Source organism: Lytechinus variegatus, chromosome 2, assembly GCF_018143015.1.
Source record: "Lytechinus variegatus isolate NC3 chromosome 2, Lvar_3.0, whole genome shotgun sequence".
Lineage (NCBI taxonomy): Eukaryota > Metazoa > Echinodermata > Echinoidea > Temnopleuroida > Toxopneustidae > Lytechinus > Lytechinus variegatus.
In genome coordinates, this window is record NC_054741.1 from 75,958,943 (window position 1) to 75,981,056 (window position 22,114).

At 35.1% G+C, this 22,114-nt stretch overlaps 2 protein-coding genes across 3 annotated transcripts; one reads left to right on the plus strand and one right to left on the minus strand.

Annotated features, from left to right (window-relative positions):
• Positions 1 to 9: 9 nt before the first annotated feature.
• On the minus strand, positions 10 to 12,244 carry LOC121409057. Of its 2 annotated transcripts, none has more exons than XR_005969113.1 (3): positions 12,062 to 12,244; positions 1,814 to 2,027; positions 10 to 653 (listed from the first exon to the last, which is right to left on the minus strand). XR_005969113.1 is itself a non-coding variant. In XM_041600850.1 (3 exons), exons 1-3 carry the CDS (start codon positions 9,808 to 9,810, stop codon positions 470 to 472), a joined length of 405 nt encoding a protein of 134 aa, XP_041456784.1. In that variant the 5' UTR covers positions 9,811 to 9,924; the 3' UTR covers positions 10 to 469. The 2 variants fall into 2 exon arrangements, 1 of the variants encoding a protein (XP_041456784.1); XM_041600850.1 differs by lacking the exon at positions 12,062 to 12,244 and adding an exon at positions 9,804 to 9,924.
• A 742-nt stretch (positions 12,245 to 12,986) lies between these two features.
• On the plus strand, positions 12,987 to 21,786 carry LOC121409059 (probable thiopurine S-methyltransferase). The gene is made up of 9 exons (XM_041600855.1): positions 12,987 to 13,057; positions 14,107 to 14,188; positions 14,910 to 14,999; positions 15,490 to 15,622; positions 16,795 to 16,847; positions 17,239 to 17,313; positions 17,865 to 17,953; positions 18,438 to 18,482; positions 20,968 to 21,786. Exons 2-9 carry the CDS (start codon positions 14,115 to 14,117, stop codon positions 21,078 to 21,080), a joined length of 672 nt encoding a protein of 223 aa, XP_041456789.1. The 5' UTR covers positions 12,987 to 13,057; positions 14,107 to 14,114; the 3' UTR covers positions 21,081 to 21,786.
• The last annotated feature ends 328 nt before the right edge of the window (positions 21,787 to 22,114 follow it).

The following is a 22,114-nucleotide window of genomic DNA, read 5'->3' on the forward strand; positions in this document are numbered from 1 at the left end:
ATTCTTCCTGACTGTTCAAATCCTTAAAAAAATAAAATATGGTAATTTTTACTTTCTCAGGCATTCATCACAGGCTCCCCAATTCCTGTCTCTATTTCTCTATCACCCCCATTCTTAATTCATCTTTTTGTCTCTATCCAACAGCTCATTTATAACTGTGGCCTTGTTCTATCCTACATGTATTCTATTCTTCTGTCAGCTTGCCGTCATTCCTACTTTTCACAAACTTTTTTCTCTTCTGACATTCAAATCAGAATGAATATACTGTAAGACATCTTCAAATTCAATGAATTCATTTTTGTTACATGCCCAGTGATAAACGTTTTCATTGAGCTATTTTAAATAATCAGAATCCACACAGCGTAAATTTTTTGTTGTAAAGTTGTGCAAATCAATGTTTGTCCAAACTTAAAAGCAAGTAATGTATAAGGTAGGACTTCTGTGTGGTTTTCAGCCTCTTCTCCAAGTTTTAATACAGTCCATTATTGTTGTTGACTTCCACTTTACCCCTCTTGGACTTTCTGGTATTCAGTAGGAGTGGTCTTCGAGAAATTAAGGTGCTGAAGACTTTGGCACTGGTGTCTTTGCAGTATCTGGGAGGTTGTTTGCTGAATCGAAAAGTCTTTTGGGAAATACCTTGGTTTGGGTGAATTCTGTAGGAGACGAATTAATAAAAAAATAAGAAAAAAGAATATTGAACAAAAACAGATACAAGAATGAAAAGATAACTATTCAAAGATAATTTTTCAATCAAATATTCGATTATCCATGAAGAACAATATTCGTTTAGAAATCAAACCTTTTGCAGTGACTTGCAACAAGATAATTTTTTTAAAATATACATGATGATATATAAACCCTATCTAGCCCGGGGGGGGGGGGGGGCTTAATAAGCTCCCCTCCCCATCCACATTTTTCATGATAAGTCCACAATGAGAAATGAGGTACCATGATTACTTTTTGGTCAATTCTGCAGAGCTTTTGAGACACCCGGATATTCAGTTACGCAACATTTTATGAGTTTATGTCGGACCAAAAATTGCTCAAAAATATTATTTTGTATACACATTTAATCCAATGGAAATTCTATTTTCAGTCATAATTGACAAATTTATCATTATTCTTGCACTTATTGGTTGAAAATAATCAAATCTTTGCTTTTTATAATCAGAATAGTGCCATGAACAGATCCCATTAAAAAAACTATAAAATACATAAGGCCCCAAAACAAAGAAATACATATGGAATTATAGAAACAATAAAATACATAAGATTAGAAATGTCATTTACCATTTATTTTTGAGCAACTTTGTTAGAAATCATAGAATTTCGGGAATTCTTTAGAGATTAACCTTTAAAACAAAGAATTCTCTATTACGCATAAATTAGCATTACTAATTTATTAACAATAAATAATTTATTAACAATAAATTTTAATGAATTCTGTAACCTTTAGTTCCATGCTTGCAGATTACATTGATGTTGATGTGTGCATTGGTTTTCGTTTTGATCAGAGGCAAGATCTGAAGAGGGGGACCAAAAAAGCCCACCTCCCCCTCCCTGGGCTATGCAATCTCAAAGTAGCCCAGGATTATGAGTTAAACCAAATTTTAAAAAATATATTTATTTAGTAGTTTACTGTAAATACACAGTATAGGCCCCGGTCCATGGTTATCCTCCTGATTAGGATAATTTTCATCTCTATTTTGCTACTGAAAATTGAATAATTAAAGCAATGTTCTATCAAAACAAAGGTAGATAAAACAGAATATATATTTCTTTAGAACGCATGTATGATATAGATCCACTGTACCTTCTGAAGACGAGGCGGGAAATCAAATATGGTTGGGACAGCATCCTGTTTAAGACGTATCGTCTGCCCAGGTCAAAGCAAGCATCTTCAAAATGATCAGAACAGAGTACAGAGCTCTTGGAGGAATTCAATGAAGCTCGCTTCATATTGACCATCCTTACTGTGTTACAGTTCCGGTCTTGGTACCGGTTCAGTCCAATGGCTGAATGGGAATCTGCAGCAAATGTAAACACATGTCATAGAATCAATTACACATAATTAAGAAAGTTTGACGTGTCCAAAGGAAACAGATGCCCCCGCAGAATTGTAGTACAAAATGTTTTTTTATTGTTTTATGATGCAATTTTCTGTAAATCAATTAAACTATACACTAAATAAAATAAGATTTCAGTTCTTGATGTTTTAATAAGAGATTACCACAATTTTGTTTATGAATTTTGAACAGAAAAGTTGATATTTCCCCCCAAATTACTAAATCATGGAAATTGAATGCCTACAAAAAAAAACACTTTATAAGTAATATGACATTTCATTCCTAATACATGATTATATACGTGTTGTCCCTAGGTGTCCTGAGTCTTGTCAATCGAGGGGGGGGGGCGAGGAGAATTTGCACAATGGAAAAATTGATATACATTGGGTTTCAAAGCTTAATTTCATTTCGGGTAAATCAATATGCTTTATTTCATTTGAATCAATTATACCAATTTTAGGGCATAAAATACAAATTCAATTCAAACCTATAAATATAGCCCTTGAACTACTTATTTTTTTAATTCAGGAATTCTGATCAAATGTATATTAAAAACAATCAGTAGGCCTATATAATGTTTTTAACCCTTATGAGACTGGGGGCTGATTTACCCCCTTGTCATATTTTGCAATAAATCCACTGCACAATTTTTTTTACCGCATCACTCACAGACTTACAGCATCACTCACTCACTTTTTCGAGTCTCGCGCAACTTTTGAGACCAAAATTGCGACCCCCTGGTATGTGCTTTCGAAATTACACAACATTTTGGAAGTGCATGCAGACCAAAAGTTGCTGGAAAAATGTGAATTTGCGTACAAATCTATGGAAATAGTGTTTTTAGCCATAATTCATAAATGTGCCATTATATTTCCTTTTACTGATTAAAATCAATTAATTTCAACTTTTTTACGGTCAAATATGGTCCCCGACTATTTCCATTGAAACAACAATAAACACATAAGAAAATAAGTGTGATGTTGAAATATATTGAGTCTGTGAACCAAAAGTGATCATTTCAGGGGCATTATTTAGTTAATTAGAGCAAACTTTTGATTTTACGCGTAAATTAGCAATGAGATTTAGGCAAAATTTGATTATAGTTTTTTAGAATATACCATGGGTAATGCGTTTGCCAATCATCGCTGTGATCCCATGATTGACTGCCCAGATCATAAAGCCCCCCCCCCCAGTCTTCTTAGGAAATGAAATAGCCCAGTCTATGTAGGTTACTGGTAATGTTTTTTTTTTTACTTTTTCATTTTTCTTATGTACAGATTTTCAAATTTATTACTAATAGAAATTTTCAGCAATTTCTGAAAATAATGATACAGATACAAATTTTGGCAATGACTCACATTGAGTTGTACATGAAATCAAGTTTTTAAGCAATTCGGGATCTGATAATATGCACTTGTGTATATCATAACTGCGTAACCATGCATGCATTCCAAAAATAGTCTTGAATGTTGTGTGGCCCTGCCATGTTTACGAATTTATTGTAGATAAAAGTGAGCTAATCACATAGATTTGTTTGTTAAAATGATATTCTTAATATTGATTGCTGTGCAAGATTGAACAGGGAGAAGAGGAACATGACAAAGCAATCAAGAAAGAGTAAAGGGGGGAAGAGAAAGAGGATTTATTTATAACACACAAGTAAAAAAAATGTGTTTTAAAACACACTGGTTAAAACGTGCCAACCCGGGCCCCAGTTAACGCGATCAGAAATCCATTCAATATGATTGAACTTAATATCATGCAGAAATCAATACGCATATAAATATAATCAAAAAAATAAATTTTGAACCAACTTGCATAATGAGCTGTGAACTTAGCCTGTATTTTGGTGACATCTACCTACACACCAAATTTTTTTAAATCCATTGAATGTTTTTCAAGTTATTGCGCGGAAACCAAGGGGGGGGGGCTGACAGGGGCAACACTTAATGCCCCCTCCGGGCTTCATCTGCAGGGGCATAAAAACTCTAGGCCTACTCATCAGCAGGGGCCCGTTTCTCAACACCTGGACAAGTTAGTCCTATTTATCTACCAAACACAGAATTAGTTCCAAAATTACCCAAAAGGATTAACTAGAATCCATTAATATCATATTGATACTATTGGTGGAAAGTACATACCAGACGTAGCCTTAGTCACAAAATAGCAAATTTTCCAAAAGTTGCAAAAAATAGAGGCAAAATATGCTTAAAAAGTACTTAAACATGCAGACATGGGCATTAAATTTCTGAGGAAATGAAATTAACACTAATTCATATCATGATAAAAAAAATCACATGTAAGTGGACATTGAGATATTTATCCCAAGATATAAAATTTGAATAGTTTACGTAAGTAAACCATAAGGCTTTCTTCCTAACATGATGGTTTCTAGTGTTGCTGTTGGATGTTTGTGGTCTATATCATGGTTGTTCCACTTTATATGTTTGTCATTTTGCCTCCGACGAAGATTCTGCTAGGATCGAAAGCTTAGGCCCCCTTTTGACTCTCTAATTTACTCCAGATAAGCAGTTTTCAGCAGCTTCTTTTTGCCTTTAACATGATGATAATCAAACAGATTTTCAGGATTCCAAACATCATCAAAATATATTATCATGGATTGTTAAACTCTTTAGATACCTAAACGCACAATTTTATGAATGCTATGCGTATATTAGAGGAAGAATTTATTAAAATTTTGATAAGGGTCTGAAAACGAGTCCAATTATGGATGACCTGAAGTGGTAGAATCTTTGTCAATTCAATTATTTTACTACCTTAAATTAACACTTGTTATAATTTCTGTGCATTACAATTACTATTGAATGATTTATCCCACTTGTTTGCTATATAATTCATTTTTCTTTAAATTATTACGTAATAAAATTTTCAAATTTCGAGGCTCATTTGAATGTCACAGTCTATCCACATGATATCACTACATAAAGGACAAGTCCACTCCAACAAAAACTTTATTTGAATAAAAAGAGAAAAATTCAACAACCATAACACTGAAAATTTCATCAAAATTGCATGTAAAATAAGAAAGTTATGGCATTCTAAAGTTTCGCTTCATTTCACAAAACAGTTATGCACATCTCGGTCGATATGCAAATGAGAAACTGATGACATCACTCACTATTTCTTTTGTAATCTATTATATGAAATATGAATTATTTTTATTTCTCGTCATTGTCATGTGAAATGAAGTGTCATTCCTCCCTGAACACGTGGAATTACATTATTTTAACATTTTGTGCTTCAGGCAAGGAGGTCCTAATTGTCAAATTTGTAAAAAATGAAATATTGTATAATTCAAACAATAAAAAAACAAAAGAAATAGTGAGTGACATCATCGACTCTCTCATTTGAATGTAACTGGCTCGTTAATATAACTATTTTGTTCAAAATAAGCGAAACTTTGAAATGTCATTAATTTATTATTTTACATCCGATTTTGATGAAATTTTCAGCATTGTGCTTGTCTGGTCTTTCTCCATTGATTCAAATCAACATTTTTTCTGAGGTGGACTTGACCCTTAAGAAAGTAAGTTATGACAGGTTTGGAGATGTCATAACTATTTGGTCAAGTTGTCCCCGATCTTGGCAAAGAGGGATTCGTGAAACAGTTCGCTAACAGGTAGCTAACTATTTCCAATTTAGTTAAGAAGTTAGAAGACTTAACGGTGTTGAGAAACGGGCCCCAGTCTACGCAAGCAGAACCAAACAGAATCAGTTTGCCACACTCAAATTCCCAATTTGCACTCGCATCAATTATTTAGTTACGTACCTATCATTTTATGATCTAGTGCATAGAACAAATGACCATTTTTTTTAGGTCGGAATGTCAACAATTTTCAGCTCGTGCTTCGCATTCCCATTATTGAAATATGTACCATCCTCATGGTTAAACAGTCCTTAACAGGATCATGCTAGAACACTTATTAAAAATTATGTTCGTGCTTGGCATTCTCAGTAATTATCTAGAACACACACATCTTGTTCAGGATCACAAACGGTGCCTAGAATGTTAAATTTTCAGGACAAAATACATCCTAAATACATATATAAAAGTTCCAAAAAAAGTAAGAAAAAAAATTGCTTGCCTTTGCACTTTTTATATAAGGCCTACGTGATTATTTCATATTGATGTTATTTTATAAGAAACCAACTCGCATATTTAATGACCCAGTGTAGTGGTCCACCCGGATACCCCCAACCAGTAATTGGGAGGAGATACCTGCGGGTCACAGTTCTGTGTGCGCACCCTTGTAGGCGACCCAGATTGGCTGGCTCCTCCAATACGCCTTGGAATGTCTTTAACAGATATATGGCACTATATAAATGCTGTGCATCATCATCTACCAACACACCCAAATTTTAAAAAATCTGATGACTTTTGATAAGATATCGTGAGGAATCCAACTCGCATATTTAATGAGCTGTGATCTTTGACCAGCATATTCCGAATTCGAACTTAGCCTGTATTGGTATCATCTACCTACACACCCAAATTTGTTCAAATAAGTAGAATATTTCATAACTCATAAAAAAGACATTATCATGCGGAAACTAAATTGCATATTTAATGTGTTTTGACCTGCCGACTCCAAATTCAAACTTGGCCTGTACTATCAGAGGGTCGTGTGTTCGAATCCCGCCATGGACTAGCGTCCTTTGGCAAGGCGTTAATCCACTTTGCCACTCTCCACCAGGTGTTAAATGGGTACCTGGTAGGATGTGAAAGCCTATGTATAATGTAGTATGCCTAGCAATTGAGTCTTGGAACTCTTGTTGGAGTGCTCCCCAGGGAGTGGAGAAGGTGCATACATTGTACGCAGGCATACAAGGTTCTGATGACCGTGGTAATACTGAGTCTGGAAAGCGCTTAGTCTCTTAGAGACGTCGTTCCGATGCATTAAGCGCTATATAAATATGTGGAATATTATTATTATTATTACTATGGTGTCATCCACTCCTATGGTGTCACCCACTCCAAGCTGTGGGGAAGTTACACATTGATGCAGAGGTTCGAGCCCTGATCACGTCTTTCGGATTGTGACATTAAAGGTCGGTCCCAGACGTAAATAATCAAACCTGATTGATATACGTCTGTCAAAAACTCAAAATACACACACACACTCCTAGTACCAATGATTAATGTTAATGTTTGGACCTCATAGGCGACATTACCCAAAATATGGGTTGCCGGTTGGACAATGCTGTTCTGAATCTGATTTCAAACCCAAGACTTTGGTAAATGTACGCCTTAATACAAATTGGAGTTATGCGATATGACTTTCATTTGGTGGGAAGACATTTAATACTTTATAAAATTAGTTGAAATTAAAATGGATTATATTAATGCTCACTGTTGGTGAGCATTTCTACACGATCCCCCTATTGAGATTTATAGTAAATATTTTGGAATTATATTAGTTATGCGACCCCTCCCTCATGATGATCACAGCATTATTTGTAATGGGGATATATTTCGTTCATATTCTTGTCTCTTCTTTCTCTTTTTAGCCTTTTTTTTGCTTGTTAAAACCTTTTCATTTTTTTTGGGGGGGGGCTTGCCAAATTTTATGTGGGTCAAAATTACATTCATTTTTTTAGTGACAATCTTATTTTTCATTTGTCAAATTTTACGCAAGACAAAATTACCTTCGATCATTATTACAGTTAAAACCTTTTTTTTAATTTTTTTTTTGGGGGGGTTGCCAAATATAACATGGACAAAATGACTTTCCCTTTTCTTATTTATTTTTTTGGGGGGAGCTTGCCGAATATCACGCGAACGAAATGACTTTCATTTTTAGTGACCATCACTTTACGTGAGACAAAATGACCGGTTTTTTTTAAGTGAGAACCTTTTTTGGGAGTTGTCTAATTGTACTTGAGAAAATTCACCCCACCCCCCCCCCCCTACTTTGGAAAATCTTGGATTTACCTCTAGTTTTAATCATGATTAACCCTAAATAGACTGGGCTATTTCGATGCCTAAGAAGACTGGGGAGGGGGGCTGATTCAGCGCCCCCTTATGATCTCGGACGTCGATTGCGCGATCGCGACGAAAATTGGCACACATTACCCATGGCATAATCTACCAAATTATCACATCAAATTATGCAAAAAATCTCATGTTTCATTAATTATGCTAATTTTTGCGTAAAATCATTAGTTTGCTCTAATTAATAAAATAATGCCCCTGAAATGCTAATTTTTGTTTCACCTACTCTAGATAGGCATCTGATCAAATTTATTTTTAAAAAATTTCAACATCATGTTTATTTTCTTATGTATTCTATTGTTTTCTAAATTTCTTATGTATTTCATTGTTTTTCGACTTTGTTTTTCATTGTTTTTTCAATGGAAATTGTCAGGGACTTTATTTTGACCATGAAAAAGATAAAATAAATTGATTTTAAGCAGTAAAAGGAAAAATAATAATACATTTATGAATTTTGGCTAAAAACACTATTTGTATTGGATTTGTACACAAATTCACGTTTTTGAGTAATTTTGGGTCTGCATGCACGAACGAAATGTTGCGTAATTTCGAAACTGTGTACCCGGGGGTCACAATTTTGGTCTCAAAAGTTGTGCGAGACTTGAAAGTAAAAAGTCAGCGAGCAACGCGGTCAAAAAGATTTGCGCGGCGGATTTATCACGAAAAATGTCGAGGGGGGGGCTGATTCAGTCTTTTTAGGGTTAAGATCATGCGTATACCACGGCAGAGGCGTAAACCGCTGCAGGGGCATGCAGGCTGGCCCTTGATCCCTAGTGGATTTCACCGGAAAAAAAATCCAGATGAGAGAAAAGGAAAGAAAGAAAGAAAGAGAGAGGGGGGGAGAAAGGGAAGACTGGGAAATAAACGAAAAGGTCCCCCCCCAAAAAAAAGGAGGGGAAAAGAGAGAAGAAAAAGCGAAATCATTAAAGGGGTGTATATTATAACTTCGTTTATAATTGTTTTTCCTTCTTTTATGGGGGGGGGGGGTCAAAAAAATAAAAACCTTAACGAAATGTTTTTCTATAATTACATTTAGGTCTACACTCGCGATTTAATAAAAAATAGTAGCCATCTATATACAAATGATGCGTTAGAGTGGGTCAGTAGGAACTCTGTGTACAAGGTAACCACATGCACACAGTTCCACTGACCCACGAAAGAAACCCATGCATCATCTGTTTTATAGAATGGAATTTTTTTTTTAATAAACCACAAAAATTAATGATTTACTGGATGCATGATAATTTCATGCGTCCGGTAAATTTAATTTACCGGACACATGATTTTTTTTACCGGACGCATGATTTACTGGACGCATGATTTATTTACCGGATCGATGCATGAAAATTCCAAAATCTAATGCAGAGCGCAGACACTTTGATAACCCTGGACAACATAAATATGGGCTTAACTGGATAATGTTGCCACAAAGATATTGTTATACCCAAAATGCCAGATACAGCTTTGCATTGACTATATCTTGAGCAGTTGAGGCAGCCTCCGACCTCCAATACATGTAGCTGTGTGTGTGTATGCGGGCCGCGCCGGGGGCCAGCGCCTGCCTGGGCCTGCAGTGGATATTTCGCTGTGCACAGCCAGCCCAGGGCAGTATAGACATGATAGATCTAACGTTAGATCGTACATGTATGTCTGGACTTCTCAACTAACGAGTATGTGGGCAGTTTTAATCCCAATGACAATTACGGTACCGTATTTGTACTTACAGATCATTTTGCATCCTTTGATTCATTCTGCTTTGATCGAAATTCAAATTTTGACGTAAACAAGTGACGGTAACAGTACATGCGCGATGACATCACAATGACCTTTTCGGGCGATTGCTTGTTTACAGTGATATCGTTGCGTTTTGATTATCGGGATATCGTTCATGCAGCCCAGTAAAATTTTTGCATTGCTCTCAACCAATCAGATTGCAAGGATTTTCTCATCCATTCTATAAAAAGTTTTAAAATTGCTAAAGATCCAGAGATATCAAAACCCACCTGCTGATTTAGCACTGGGGTACACAAGCCAGGGTTATGCCCAGTGCATGCCCCCCGAATGTTCTACGTACAACCAAGATATAAAAAAATGAAGGGAATTAAAGAAACCAAAATTAGGAAAAGTGTAAGGTAAGATATCTGTCTCAAATTTAGATTTGCACGAAAGGTTTTTTCTCGCTTGCTTCATTCGCTTGGAACATATAAAGCAACTTTATTCCCACGTGCCATATGTTTCGGCCTCTTTCTTTCTACTATTTCATTTTTTTTACTCATCATGCTCCTGCCACACAGGGGTTTGCCCTAATGCATGAACAATCATTAAAAAATATCATTTTCATACCATGTGACTGGGAATTTTTTGCTCTACCCCTCCCCCCTCCTCGATCCCTGTATCGATTTGACTTGACATGGGCCTATACCTGATGTATTCTGCTTCAATATAAAATCATAACGGATAGAACACCTTGAATACAGGCCAAACAGCCTAACGACACACACACACACACACATTGCCGTGTCACGTGACAATCAGTATTAAACGAGGATGTGTACAACCCTATGGCGACAAGGCTAGTCGCAAAAGTTGAGCAAGTTCTGGACGAATAGGCTTCAATACCCCAAGAAAAGAAGTAGTATCTAGGGACTAATTAAAAACAGTTTTCTTAATGGAGTTCCATGTTAAAATCTAGTAATTTAAGTCCAACTTTTAATTCGCGTGCACTCACTTTTTTAACACAGGAATTAATAGGCACGGTGCCTAGAGTGTCATCTACCAACACACCTAAATTTAAAAAAAAACAATCAAATATATTTCAATTTATTGCACTGAAACCAAGTGGGGATGGGGGGGAGGCAGGCAAATCAATGGACAGGTGGAACGCTTAATGCCCCCTCCGGACTTTGTCTGCGAGAGCATAATTACAGAGGAGCTGAATTTGAAGAGGGCCTGAATCAAGACTGAAACATCGCAATACGTGTAAGTGGAGTAGCCTAGGCTAGGGCACTCACACTAGTACGAGGCCCGGGGGGAGGGGGCACTCAGTATATAATGCATAGTGGGTATGTGCCGCGGAGGGGACCCCCATTTTTACACCCAAATTTCCGTTCCAAGCCAAGGCATAGCATTTTTGTCTTATTGAGAAAAAAACAAAGAAAGCTGCTCCAAGGCAAAGCATTTTGTTCTTATCTAGAAAAAAGAAGAAATTCGCTCCAAAGCTTCGCATATTTTTCGTTACGCCATTCCGGTCGCATTGATCTGCTGCAATTTTGGTGAAAAGCGGCCACAGAGCGCTGTCCGACCATCGTCTCTGAGCGAGCGCACCCGGCGGAGGCTGCGCTAGCTGCATCACAGATGCCCGTTCCATAGGGATGCATACGCACATACTCACACGCTGGCGATCGATCCGTTCCAACTTCCAAGGACCCCCATTTCACAAAATTTTAGTTCCAAACCCCGTTCCGAGGACCCTCCTTTTTACAATACTCCCGCTCCAAGCCCAAGGCCCCCGTTTTTGTCTCTCCTGCGGCACACCCCCACCACTTTTTTGTTCAAGTGCCCCGGCCCCGGGGTACGAGGTTAGTGAGGCTGGGTAAACTTGCGCCAAGTTGCGGCCAAGCCCGCCCAACATGCCCAAACTGTTGAATAAATTTGTTATTTCAAATTTAAAAAAAATATTTTTTTATTTGTCATCTGATTTCAATGAAATTTTCAGCATTTTGCTCTGTATGAATTTTACATTATTTGCTAAGTTCTAGGCCAAAATATCTTCAGCCTGTATAATTCCTCACCATTTTAGGTGTGCAGAAAAGACCAATCCCCCCCCCCCCCTTTGTCTGACTACAGTACACAAACTTGAATACATGGGACTATAATTTTTACAGTACGGTACACAGCTTCTTGCAAATGAAAGTAGCAGGTATGGCAACCACTACGATTTCCCATTTTGTTTTCAACGTAATTCAAACATAGCTGAACTTACGAATGCAATGTCCGTCCACATTCTACTAATTAGAGAAGTTGTTTGCAGCTCTTGTTGGCATGAATAACCATGATAACGTGAAATCTAAGCTAAACAGGAAAGGTTCACCAACATGCCGACCTGTGAGTGTGACCGTCCCGCGGCCGGATATCGATCGATCGAAGATCGGCTTGAGCAAGGTGCAGCCAATCAGCGACGATCTCATATACCCTGCAAGAAAGAGGAGACAGAATTATTTTACATGGACAGAATTATTTTACATGGACGGAATTTTTTGTGATGTGACACAAAATCATTTCGTCGACGGAATTTTTTGTGATGTGACACAAAATCATTTCATCGACGGAATAGATATTCGCATCGCAACGAAATGAATTTTGAGGACGCAATTTTATTTCGTCTCGACGAAATTGATTATAAGTATACGAAATCACACTGCATCATGACGAAATGAATTTCGTTGGAGTGAAACACAAATTTTCCTACAGAATTTTCCTTTGAACACTTGGGGTGCCATTTCGTTAGATCAAAATTCATTTCGTCTGTACGAAATAAATTTTGTGGACGAAATTACATTTTGTCTCGACGAAAATTTATTTTGTGTGACAAGAATAATTTCGTATACGAAATAAAATTGCATCATGACGAAATCATTTTCATATGAACAAAAAAACTTTTGTGTACGGAATGGCGTGAATTGGACGGAGTATGGCACGCCAAAAAAATTTTGTGGACGCAATTACATTTCGTCTAGACGAAATTTTTTTCGTTGAGACAAAATTAATTTTGGGTGACACAAAATAAATTTCGTGTACGAAATAAAACAGCGTCATGACGAAAAGATTTTCGTCTGAATAAAAACACATTTTGTGTACGGAATTGCTTGAATTGCACAGAATATACTGGCGGACACTTGGCGCCCCATTCACCACTCGCGAGTGAACTCTCTCACTCTGCTGGACAACTGGTTTACGAGTACTATTACGACGTATATTTGTGAGTAGTATTTTTTATCATAATGATGGGGATGGAGTACGGTGTAGAAACTAGTAAAATCTGCTAGTTTGGAACGAACTAGTCGACTCGAGTTCCGAGTTTTGACTTTGGTCACTAACATCGCAATACGTGTGAGTGGACTGCACCTCACTAGCACTGCCACGGCCACCGTTGACGATGTTTGTAACAATTTCGATCTAACTTGCTTGCCTGCATGTCTAAAATATGATAATGAAGATAGGGGGGGGGGGGGGGAGGAATGACACCTAAATATTTTCCAGCTCCTGATGACAAAGCAATGTGATGAAGGAGCATGTCATACTCATTAATTTCTGTTGGATATAAAATTTGTCAAGGTAGCATAAATATTTAAAAGATACAGTAAATTTTATGTTTGGCAAGTGTCAACTTTTCTTTGAATTTCCTTGGTGTATGTAAACTTCTGATCTCACGTACTGTATTTTAAAAATTCTTAATAATATCAGTTTTGTAACCAAAAATACTAATCTCCATATAGTTGCTCTTTATTTTTCATTATTGGGGATCTTTTTTGTTCACAAGAGTGCTAAAAATGTAGTTTTAAGCCTATTTTTTGTATACTATAGGCCCTTTATTGGTGGAAAGTGTATTTGAAAGAAATTGTCAGTCAACAAGTTCAGTGGTCAATAATCTTTTTTGAATTTATGAAAAAGAATTCAATTTACTTCAGACTGTGTAGAAAAATCAAGCGGTTGTCCCCCAAAACAAGAAAAAGTGCTAACCTTATTTCCCCTCACAGGGAGTCCTAACACTAATGGAAACCAATATCATAACCTTAATTGTTCCACTCATTCAATGAACATCTTTGTTCTCTGTTCAGACTCTCTGTGTGGGGAAATAAGGTTGGCAATGTTTGACTTATTTTCCCGGGTTCTTTGGGACAATATGTTGTATTGGTAGGTACAGAGCTCTACATCTTATATGTGCAGAAAAAGAAAAGACCAATGGTGATAATTTAGAAAGAAAGAATGCAATGGTAACTTTTTATATTTGTTTCCAACTTTCTACAGCTTGTGAGATGCCTAAACTAGAGGAATGGTCAGAAGGGTGGTCAAAGGGCAGAACATCGTTCCACCGGACATTCGTTCACAAGTAATACTTGATTCCTCCCACTTACTGTTTGTGTCAAGAAGCGCATTTATTAGTAATCCAATTATGTTTGTGCAGAATGTTTATTATTCCTGTAACTTTGTATTAGTTTGGCCTATCAGTGTTTTCATGAAAAGGAAGAATTATCTATTTGGCATGTGTACATTTAAAAGTTGATATGATTTAAAAAAATCCTAAAGCTCTCTCTCTCTCTCTATATATACACATGTATTATGTATTTTGTTATAATTTATCACACTAAAAATGGCACTGGATGGTTGGCAAAAGAATATGGCACTGATGATGTTTGTTTTCTTTAAAGGGAAGTTCACCCTGAACAAAAGTTTGTTGCATACATATGTAAGAATAAAATGATTAGACTTTTAAGTTTTCGATTTGTGATGTCATAATTTATATGAGCAGCTGCCCCATATTTTATGTAATATAATATAATGCATGAATTTAATTTTTTCTGGTTCATGTTGTACAAATCATAACAATTAAATTTCTAATAGCTTTCTTTAATAATCTTTTGATGGATTTTCCTCAAACTTTATTAATGGTTTTAATTATTTTTATGGTATTTTTCAACAAAGTGTTTGTCAGGGTGAACTTCATCTTTAATTGGAAACTTTGGGGCTTTTTGTGCTTGTTTATGCTCCGATATATCGTCAATTCAATTTTCACAGATTGGTAATTGATGAAATGATTGTTTTACTTTCAGGTCATTGCTAGAGTTTCAGAGCAAATTTCTAGTGAAGAAGCCTAGTCGGGTGCTTGTTCCACTATGTGGGAAAACATTGGATATGAGATGGTAGGTGATTATCTTTTCATTTTGTTCAAACAATAGTTTCTTTTTATGAATATCCAGATGTTATCAGTATAGTCCAGTTGATATCTCATCACATATTTTTTGTTATAAAGGTATTAAAAGAGAATAAAACCATGGAAACAATTTAGCTCATAACAACAAAATCAAAGAAACAATTCAATGAAAGTTGTAGGAAAATTGGAGAAATAAAGTTATTAGCATTTGAATGTTGACATCGCTAGTGATGTGGACTTCTTGATGGCAATGCAACCTACATTATTGAAATCATACTTGTACATGGGAGGACGTTTGATAGAGATTTCATTAAGTATATCATGGACAAAGATTTTTCTTAATGAGCAAAAGAGAGGTTTTGGTATATTTTCAGTGTACGAAGAGGAGGGGTGTACTTATTTGACAACTAGTAATTTTTGTTAGGCACTGATGAAGTGTTTTTTCTGTAAAGGGAATAATTTTTTTCTTGATTATTCAGGCTTGCTGAAGAAGGTCATGAGGTTGTTGGAGTAGAAGGTGTTCTCCAAGCTGTCATGGAATTCTTCCAAGAACAAGATCTCTCCTACAAAGAAAGTGATATCCCTGGGATAAAAGATGGCAAACTATTTGAGGTAATGGTGGGGGTTCTTGACCCAGGGTTATTGTAGAGGGGGGGGGGGGGGGCTTTGATGATGTACATCACATAACACATGTGATGTGTGCTTTAGTAAGAAGACTTTAGATGGGGGTATTAGGTTTCATTGAAGTCACAAAACAAGTAAAAAGTGAGATATAATGTCCCATTAATGCCATGGTCACATTTGTTCTACGGCGGCCGTACGGCGAGTCGAAAACAGCCATTTTAACATTTTTTGTCCAACTAAATAAAGGTGGTTTGAATCAAAATTGTTAAAACGGCTGTTTTCGACTCGCCGTACGGCCGCCTTAGAACAAATGTGACCATGGTATTACTTACATGTAGAGCAGTAAGATGTGGTGATTTTGTTGGCATGTCATAGTGACCCATTACACATTTGGTGGCAGCGGTGGGATAAATCCTCTCCTGTTTCTTTACGTTCCATTGTTTGTAAATCTGTCATTATCTGCATACTGTACTGGTTGGTTTATAAAAGCTTCCAATTTGGGAAACTGCCAATAGTGATCATGCTCACAAGAAGATGTTTTCTTTTTATATTGAAGCAATTCTCAAACATTGAAAGGCTGAAAATTATCATGCATATTTGTCTAAAGTTTTCAGATATCCAATCTCTCAATTTGTTATTTTTTCTGTAAAGGAAAATTTAAAAAAATCCAAGAAAGGGTGCTAAAAAAATACAATTTCTAATTTTCTAAAAAAATGAATAAATATTTTTAGAGTTAAGTATTCCTTGTTTTAATGTGATAGTTTTTATATTGTAACGTTACAAAGCACTTCGCAATATGCCCCACTATATACGCATTGATCACTCAATGGTGATAACATTTCAAAAGTTACCAGTTTATAAAAATAGCTCTCATTCACAAATAATACTACAGTACTACTAATATTGATATGATATGCATTTATATAGCGCCATCTATCTAGAATTAATCTTTTCAGAGACTCATTGTTATTATTCACGAAAAAAAGGGCCTTCAAGAGCTTGTTGAACTGGTCCCAGGACATTTTTTAGGAAGGTTGGTGTATCATTACAAAGTATTACCCTGATAAATAATGTTAGCCATTTTAGTTCTTCCATAATTATGAACTATTTAACATTCTCTAATTTAACATGCCATTGTTGCAATTCACTTATTCCTACAGAATGAAGACAAAAAGATAAAAATATACCTGTGTGACTTCTTTAAATTCTCCAAGTAAGTACATTTTTGTGGAATATGTGATTTATTTGTTGGTGGTATAATAAAGATAATTATTGTTCATGTATGTTAGCTATATCCTTATCAAGATGGAAACCCTTTACACAAATGTTTGAAATCAATTACTAAATGGTGATAGCCAATCATAATCATTGTTACATGTGTACTTTGTTCGAAACATCGACCAGGAACCATTCTAAAATGTTCTATCATATATGTAATCCAGCTTGAGTCTTTGTGTTGCTGTGCCAAGATCTTACTGGATTTGGTCACATCATTTTGTGTTCATTCTGAGAGGTTAAAAGATATACAGTGGTGGTTTAAAGGAATTTCAGTACTATTTTTCTTTTAATATTTTTTTGGTGTTACTTGATCCTTGGAAATACAGAGATTTTGCAGGTCAGTTTGATGCTATTTGGGACCGAGGTTCTCTTGTTGCTGTCGATCCCTCATCACAACAGCAGTGAGTCAGAGTAACATTCTCTAATTCATTGGTAGTTATTATCATTATCACCATCAATATCATCATTGTTATCATCGCCGTCACAATCATCATCCATTTTCATTATTTCATTTGATTTATTTGCACATATAAGTTAGTTATTATTCGGTTTAGTGGCAAGTTTTTTTGAGTAAAAAAGATTTTTACATTTAACGACCCATACCTGACCCAAAAGTAAAATTGCAAATCATATACAAACCAAAAGCTCATAAACTACATAACACATATAAAAAGTTAATACATTTTCATCCCTTGCCATCTGAGTATTTTGTATGAGAAACGCTTGAATTATCTGGCTTCAAAAATAGGCTTTGCTGTGTTCCACCGTCCTTGGAACCATAATTACCTCGCTATATTAAAGTCATTCCCAAATATGACAAGTGACACATTGGTACTGGTTTAGGTGTGTACCATATTAGCTGCATAAAACTTGTAATACTTTTTTTTATGCATGAAAGACTTGGAAAATCAGTATATTATTTGTGATTTCCTGCAATCTTAACCATTGTTAGATATACAGACGTCCTTCTCTCAGTACTTTCCCCAGGAGGGCGCATTCTGAATGAGGTGTTTGAGTACAGCCTAGAGGAAAAACCAAAAGGTAATTTTGAAATATTTTTTGTTGAATCCAGTCATAAATTTCAATGTGAAGTGCTTAGAATCAAAGTGAAATAAGCACAATATAAATTTAACTATGATTATAAACTTATTTCCTTCGACGCAATTGATTTATTATGTGTTCAATGATGGTATAATTGATTCACATTTTGTTGTGTACATTGAAATAAATATTAGCTGATAAAGTATTTTGATTTTTATGTTTTCTATCTTTTTGTTTCATGTAATCGTTCTCATTTAAAAAGTTTACTAGCAGTACAATTCAGATGTCTTTTGATCAGTCATTGATATTTCAATTGAAATATACCTTATATGAATTTAGTTCTGTACTAGTATTTTTTCTAGCATTTTCAAGCTCATATTGCTGGTATTTGTAAACATTAATTCTACCTGGTGAATGATAGATATCATTGTGAGACCTGTTTTGGGGTATGTGTATGGTAATTGATTTTTTTTTGTTCTTTCAGGTCCTCCCAATTCACTGCCTGATGAAGTTATACAAAAGTTATATGGTAAGAATAATCTATGTTTTCAATTGTGTTGTTTATTTGAAAATATTTATTTCTTTTATATTGCATGATATATTTGGATAGTACTCGCATGTGACATAATATTAGATCTTTTAAAATGAATAACTCGGCTATTCTTTGATGAATGTTTGAACAAATCTTACTGAAATACTGAATGCTTCTCTTACTTTTCTGTTTTCATTTAAGTCAACTTGTGCAGTGGACTCATCTTTAACTTAATTTGATCCTTTTTTCATCCACAATGTCTTGTACTATCTCTGTTGTACGTGTATGATGTATCTAAAAAAAAATTGGAATGTATTTTTAGAAAAAAAAATGTATAGAGCCTTCAGGCATTTGTATTTTTGTTTGAACGTTGATGAACCTGTAAATATTTCCCATTGTTAATCTTAAAAACCTCTTTATATTATCTTAAATTATTTTTATTATGCCATTGTAGTGATTGTACAAGGTTCCATTCTCATCACTTACTTTCTTGTGTTATAACAAGCTCTGTCTGTTTCCTTTAAATAATCCTTATATTTGTTTCAGGTGAGAAGTTCACCATAGATAACAAGCCAACACTGATCACAAGCATGCAAATAATGATCAATTTATGAAGGCAGGATTGACATGGATGAGACAAATAATTTTCATTATTGTCCTCATATGCTTCCCTCATAGTCTTTGGAGATAACTTCAGAGCAAAGCCTTGGATCATTCCAATACCTGTTATAACAAGCTCTGTCTGTTTCCTTTAAATAATCCTTATATTTGTTTCAGGTGAGAAGTTCACCATAGATAACAAGCCAACACTGATCACAAGCATGCAAATAATGATCAATTTATGAAGGCAGGATTGACATGGATGAGACAAATAATTTTCATTATTGTCCTCATATGCTTCCCTCATAGTCTTTGGAGATAACTTCAGAGCAAAGCCTTGGATCATTCCAATACCTTACTGCCAATCAGAAAACAATACAAAATCCTGGTCTTTGAGTGAGATTTTATAAATTTGATAGTCAACTGCATGTATGTGCATTGTTATCAAATAATGTAATGATCATGTGTTTGATTTAAGCCTCACCAATCTTTGGTCACATGACAGAGTTTAGACCAATCACCTGTTCAGATTATTAATATGAGGGATATAATGTACAATTTGCTACAAAATGAACTGTTGTGTTTGATAAAAGGGTTGTGTCTAATTATCAATAAACAGTTATAAAGATGTAATATAAAAAAATACTTTCAATTAATAAATAGATACTCAGAAGTTAGTGGGTATGTCCGTGGAAGTTTAGCCATTTAAATCACAAGAATGTCATATGTTCAAATCATGCTATTGATAGCCAAGAAATAAAATAATGAAATAGTAATTAACTTGTTGTCAGTTTGGAAATAAGATATCTTCCTGTTTTATCCATCTTTGTTCATCATTAATTTTCAAGATTGTGGAAAGTTCTGTTATGTGTGCAATGTATCTAATAAAATTAGTAACCTTTTTGTGTTCATCTAGTTATATGCCCCTACTTACTGAAGTTTGAAGGGAGTATCTAGGAATCAGCATACAATCGGGCAGCTGGTTGGTCCCGTTGCCAATCTTGTGCTTCGAACTACCCAATCAATTTTTTTTTACCAATTCCCATAATAGTTGGAACACACATTTGTTTTAGGGTTAAGATGTGCAAGACACATTTTTTGCATTTGATGGCAAAAATTAGATAAAAATCGTGGGTCAAACTACTTCATCAGTTTTCAATCGATTCTCATGAAATTTGGCACACATGTTGGTCTTGAGGTAAAAATGTGCAAGAAACATTTTTTTGCTTTTATCAGCCATGATAACATATCATATGGCGAAAATTAGGTTAAAATCTCGGGGTTCGAACTACTTCTTCAGTTTTCACAAATTCTCATAAAATTTGGTCTTGACATTGGTCTTGACGTAAAGATGTGGAAGGCACATTTTTCACGTGTCAAAATTATGTTGCCATTGTAATGGTATATTGTGGAGAGCGTTATGTTAAAAACTTGTGGTTTGAACTTCATAATCAGTTAAGCATGGTATTCATCAAATTTAGTGATATTTCTTGTCACGGTTGATTGCATCTTTCCTTTTTTTTTTGGTATTCAAAAGTTACCCCTTACCCTAATCTTTTCAGGAGATATGCCAACAATGACTACTTGCCTAAAGCGAATGAAATATAGTATTTAAGAGGCAAGGAATTAAACTAACATTTTGAGTATAACTGTTAACTTTATGCGCTTTATTTTGTTTAATTTGTTACCTCTCTGACTCTGATGTTGTGAGTCTGCCTGAACTTGATAAATTATTATACTAGTACGTCTTTATTTTTTATAATGAATCTTACATATTTGCTTGTTAATGTTAGGATTTGTGGTTTATTTTAGTTTTCTTTGATTATTTTTCCTCCCCTGTACTTTGCATCTTGCCTTCTGTGCTCCCATCTCAACATTTAAGGAGAGAAATTTTCCATCGAGCTTTTAGCAGACAACAATCACATGAACCAGCATTTCAAAGACCAAGGGCTGACATGGATGAGACAGCATATACGCATCATGACCCTCAAATAACTTCATTCTAAGCCAAACTCTGTCATTGAAGTTATTTTTTATCAAATCAAAGAGTCAATACTGACTTATTCATTGATAAAGGCACATATTAATTCATTAATTTGTTTAATTCTATAATATATTTTTCTGCGCATTTATGCATTGATTGATTTTGCTCATTTTTGTCATGATTAATTTCATTTATTTGATCAGATGAATTGAGTAATTTAACCTTACATTATTATATCAAATGTATAAATGATCAGTAATGCATGGGAATGTATTATAATGTATGTATTACATTTTAAAATCATGTAAAGTTTTATCACTAGACATAAGCTTTTTAAACATTTTTTTGTACATAGGATTAGGTCTTAATAGCACAAAAAAGAAAGTTTTCTCACTTGAGACCCAAAAGTTCTCATATAAAATTCATTATAACTAATTGAGTGGACCGAAATTACTTTTTAAATTAGAATTGATTTTCATTTATTTAATTGCTCAATGTATCGGATTCATAAAGTTCCATTTTCACATCTGATGGCAGAACTCAGCCTAAGAGAACACGCCTCTACCACAATCCTCCAATTATTGTCAAATTATACCAGTGAGAATAATGCAAAATTAATAAGGGGTAGGGTATTAAAAGTAATGTTTCAGAGTCGGTTGAGTTTTATTTCATATCTCATCTTATTTTTGTCATTTATTTAGCTCCATATAATATCTTAACAAATTGTACATCTTATTATGTTTAAGCTACACTGCCAGGACTGCACAAAACATACATATGTTGTTTGAAGGTTTGCATGGTGGCATGTACAATTGCTGATGTGGTTTACGGTACACCATGTGGAGTGTTATAGAAGTAGTGGATAGAAGGAGAGAGGAAGTGGATAGGCGAGAAAGTGGAGATTTGAGAATAGAGTATTCTTTCTTGAGAATAGTCCTGAAAAGGACTGTAAACCAGAAGGAATGTTGAGTGAGAACAGCTTGAGTAGTAGAGCTGATGAGGAGATGCTGGCTTGCGTCGGCGAGTAGAGATGATGAGTAGTAGA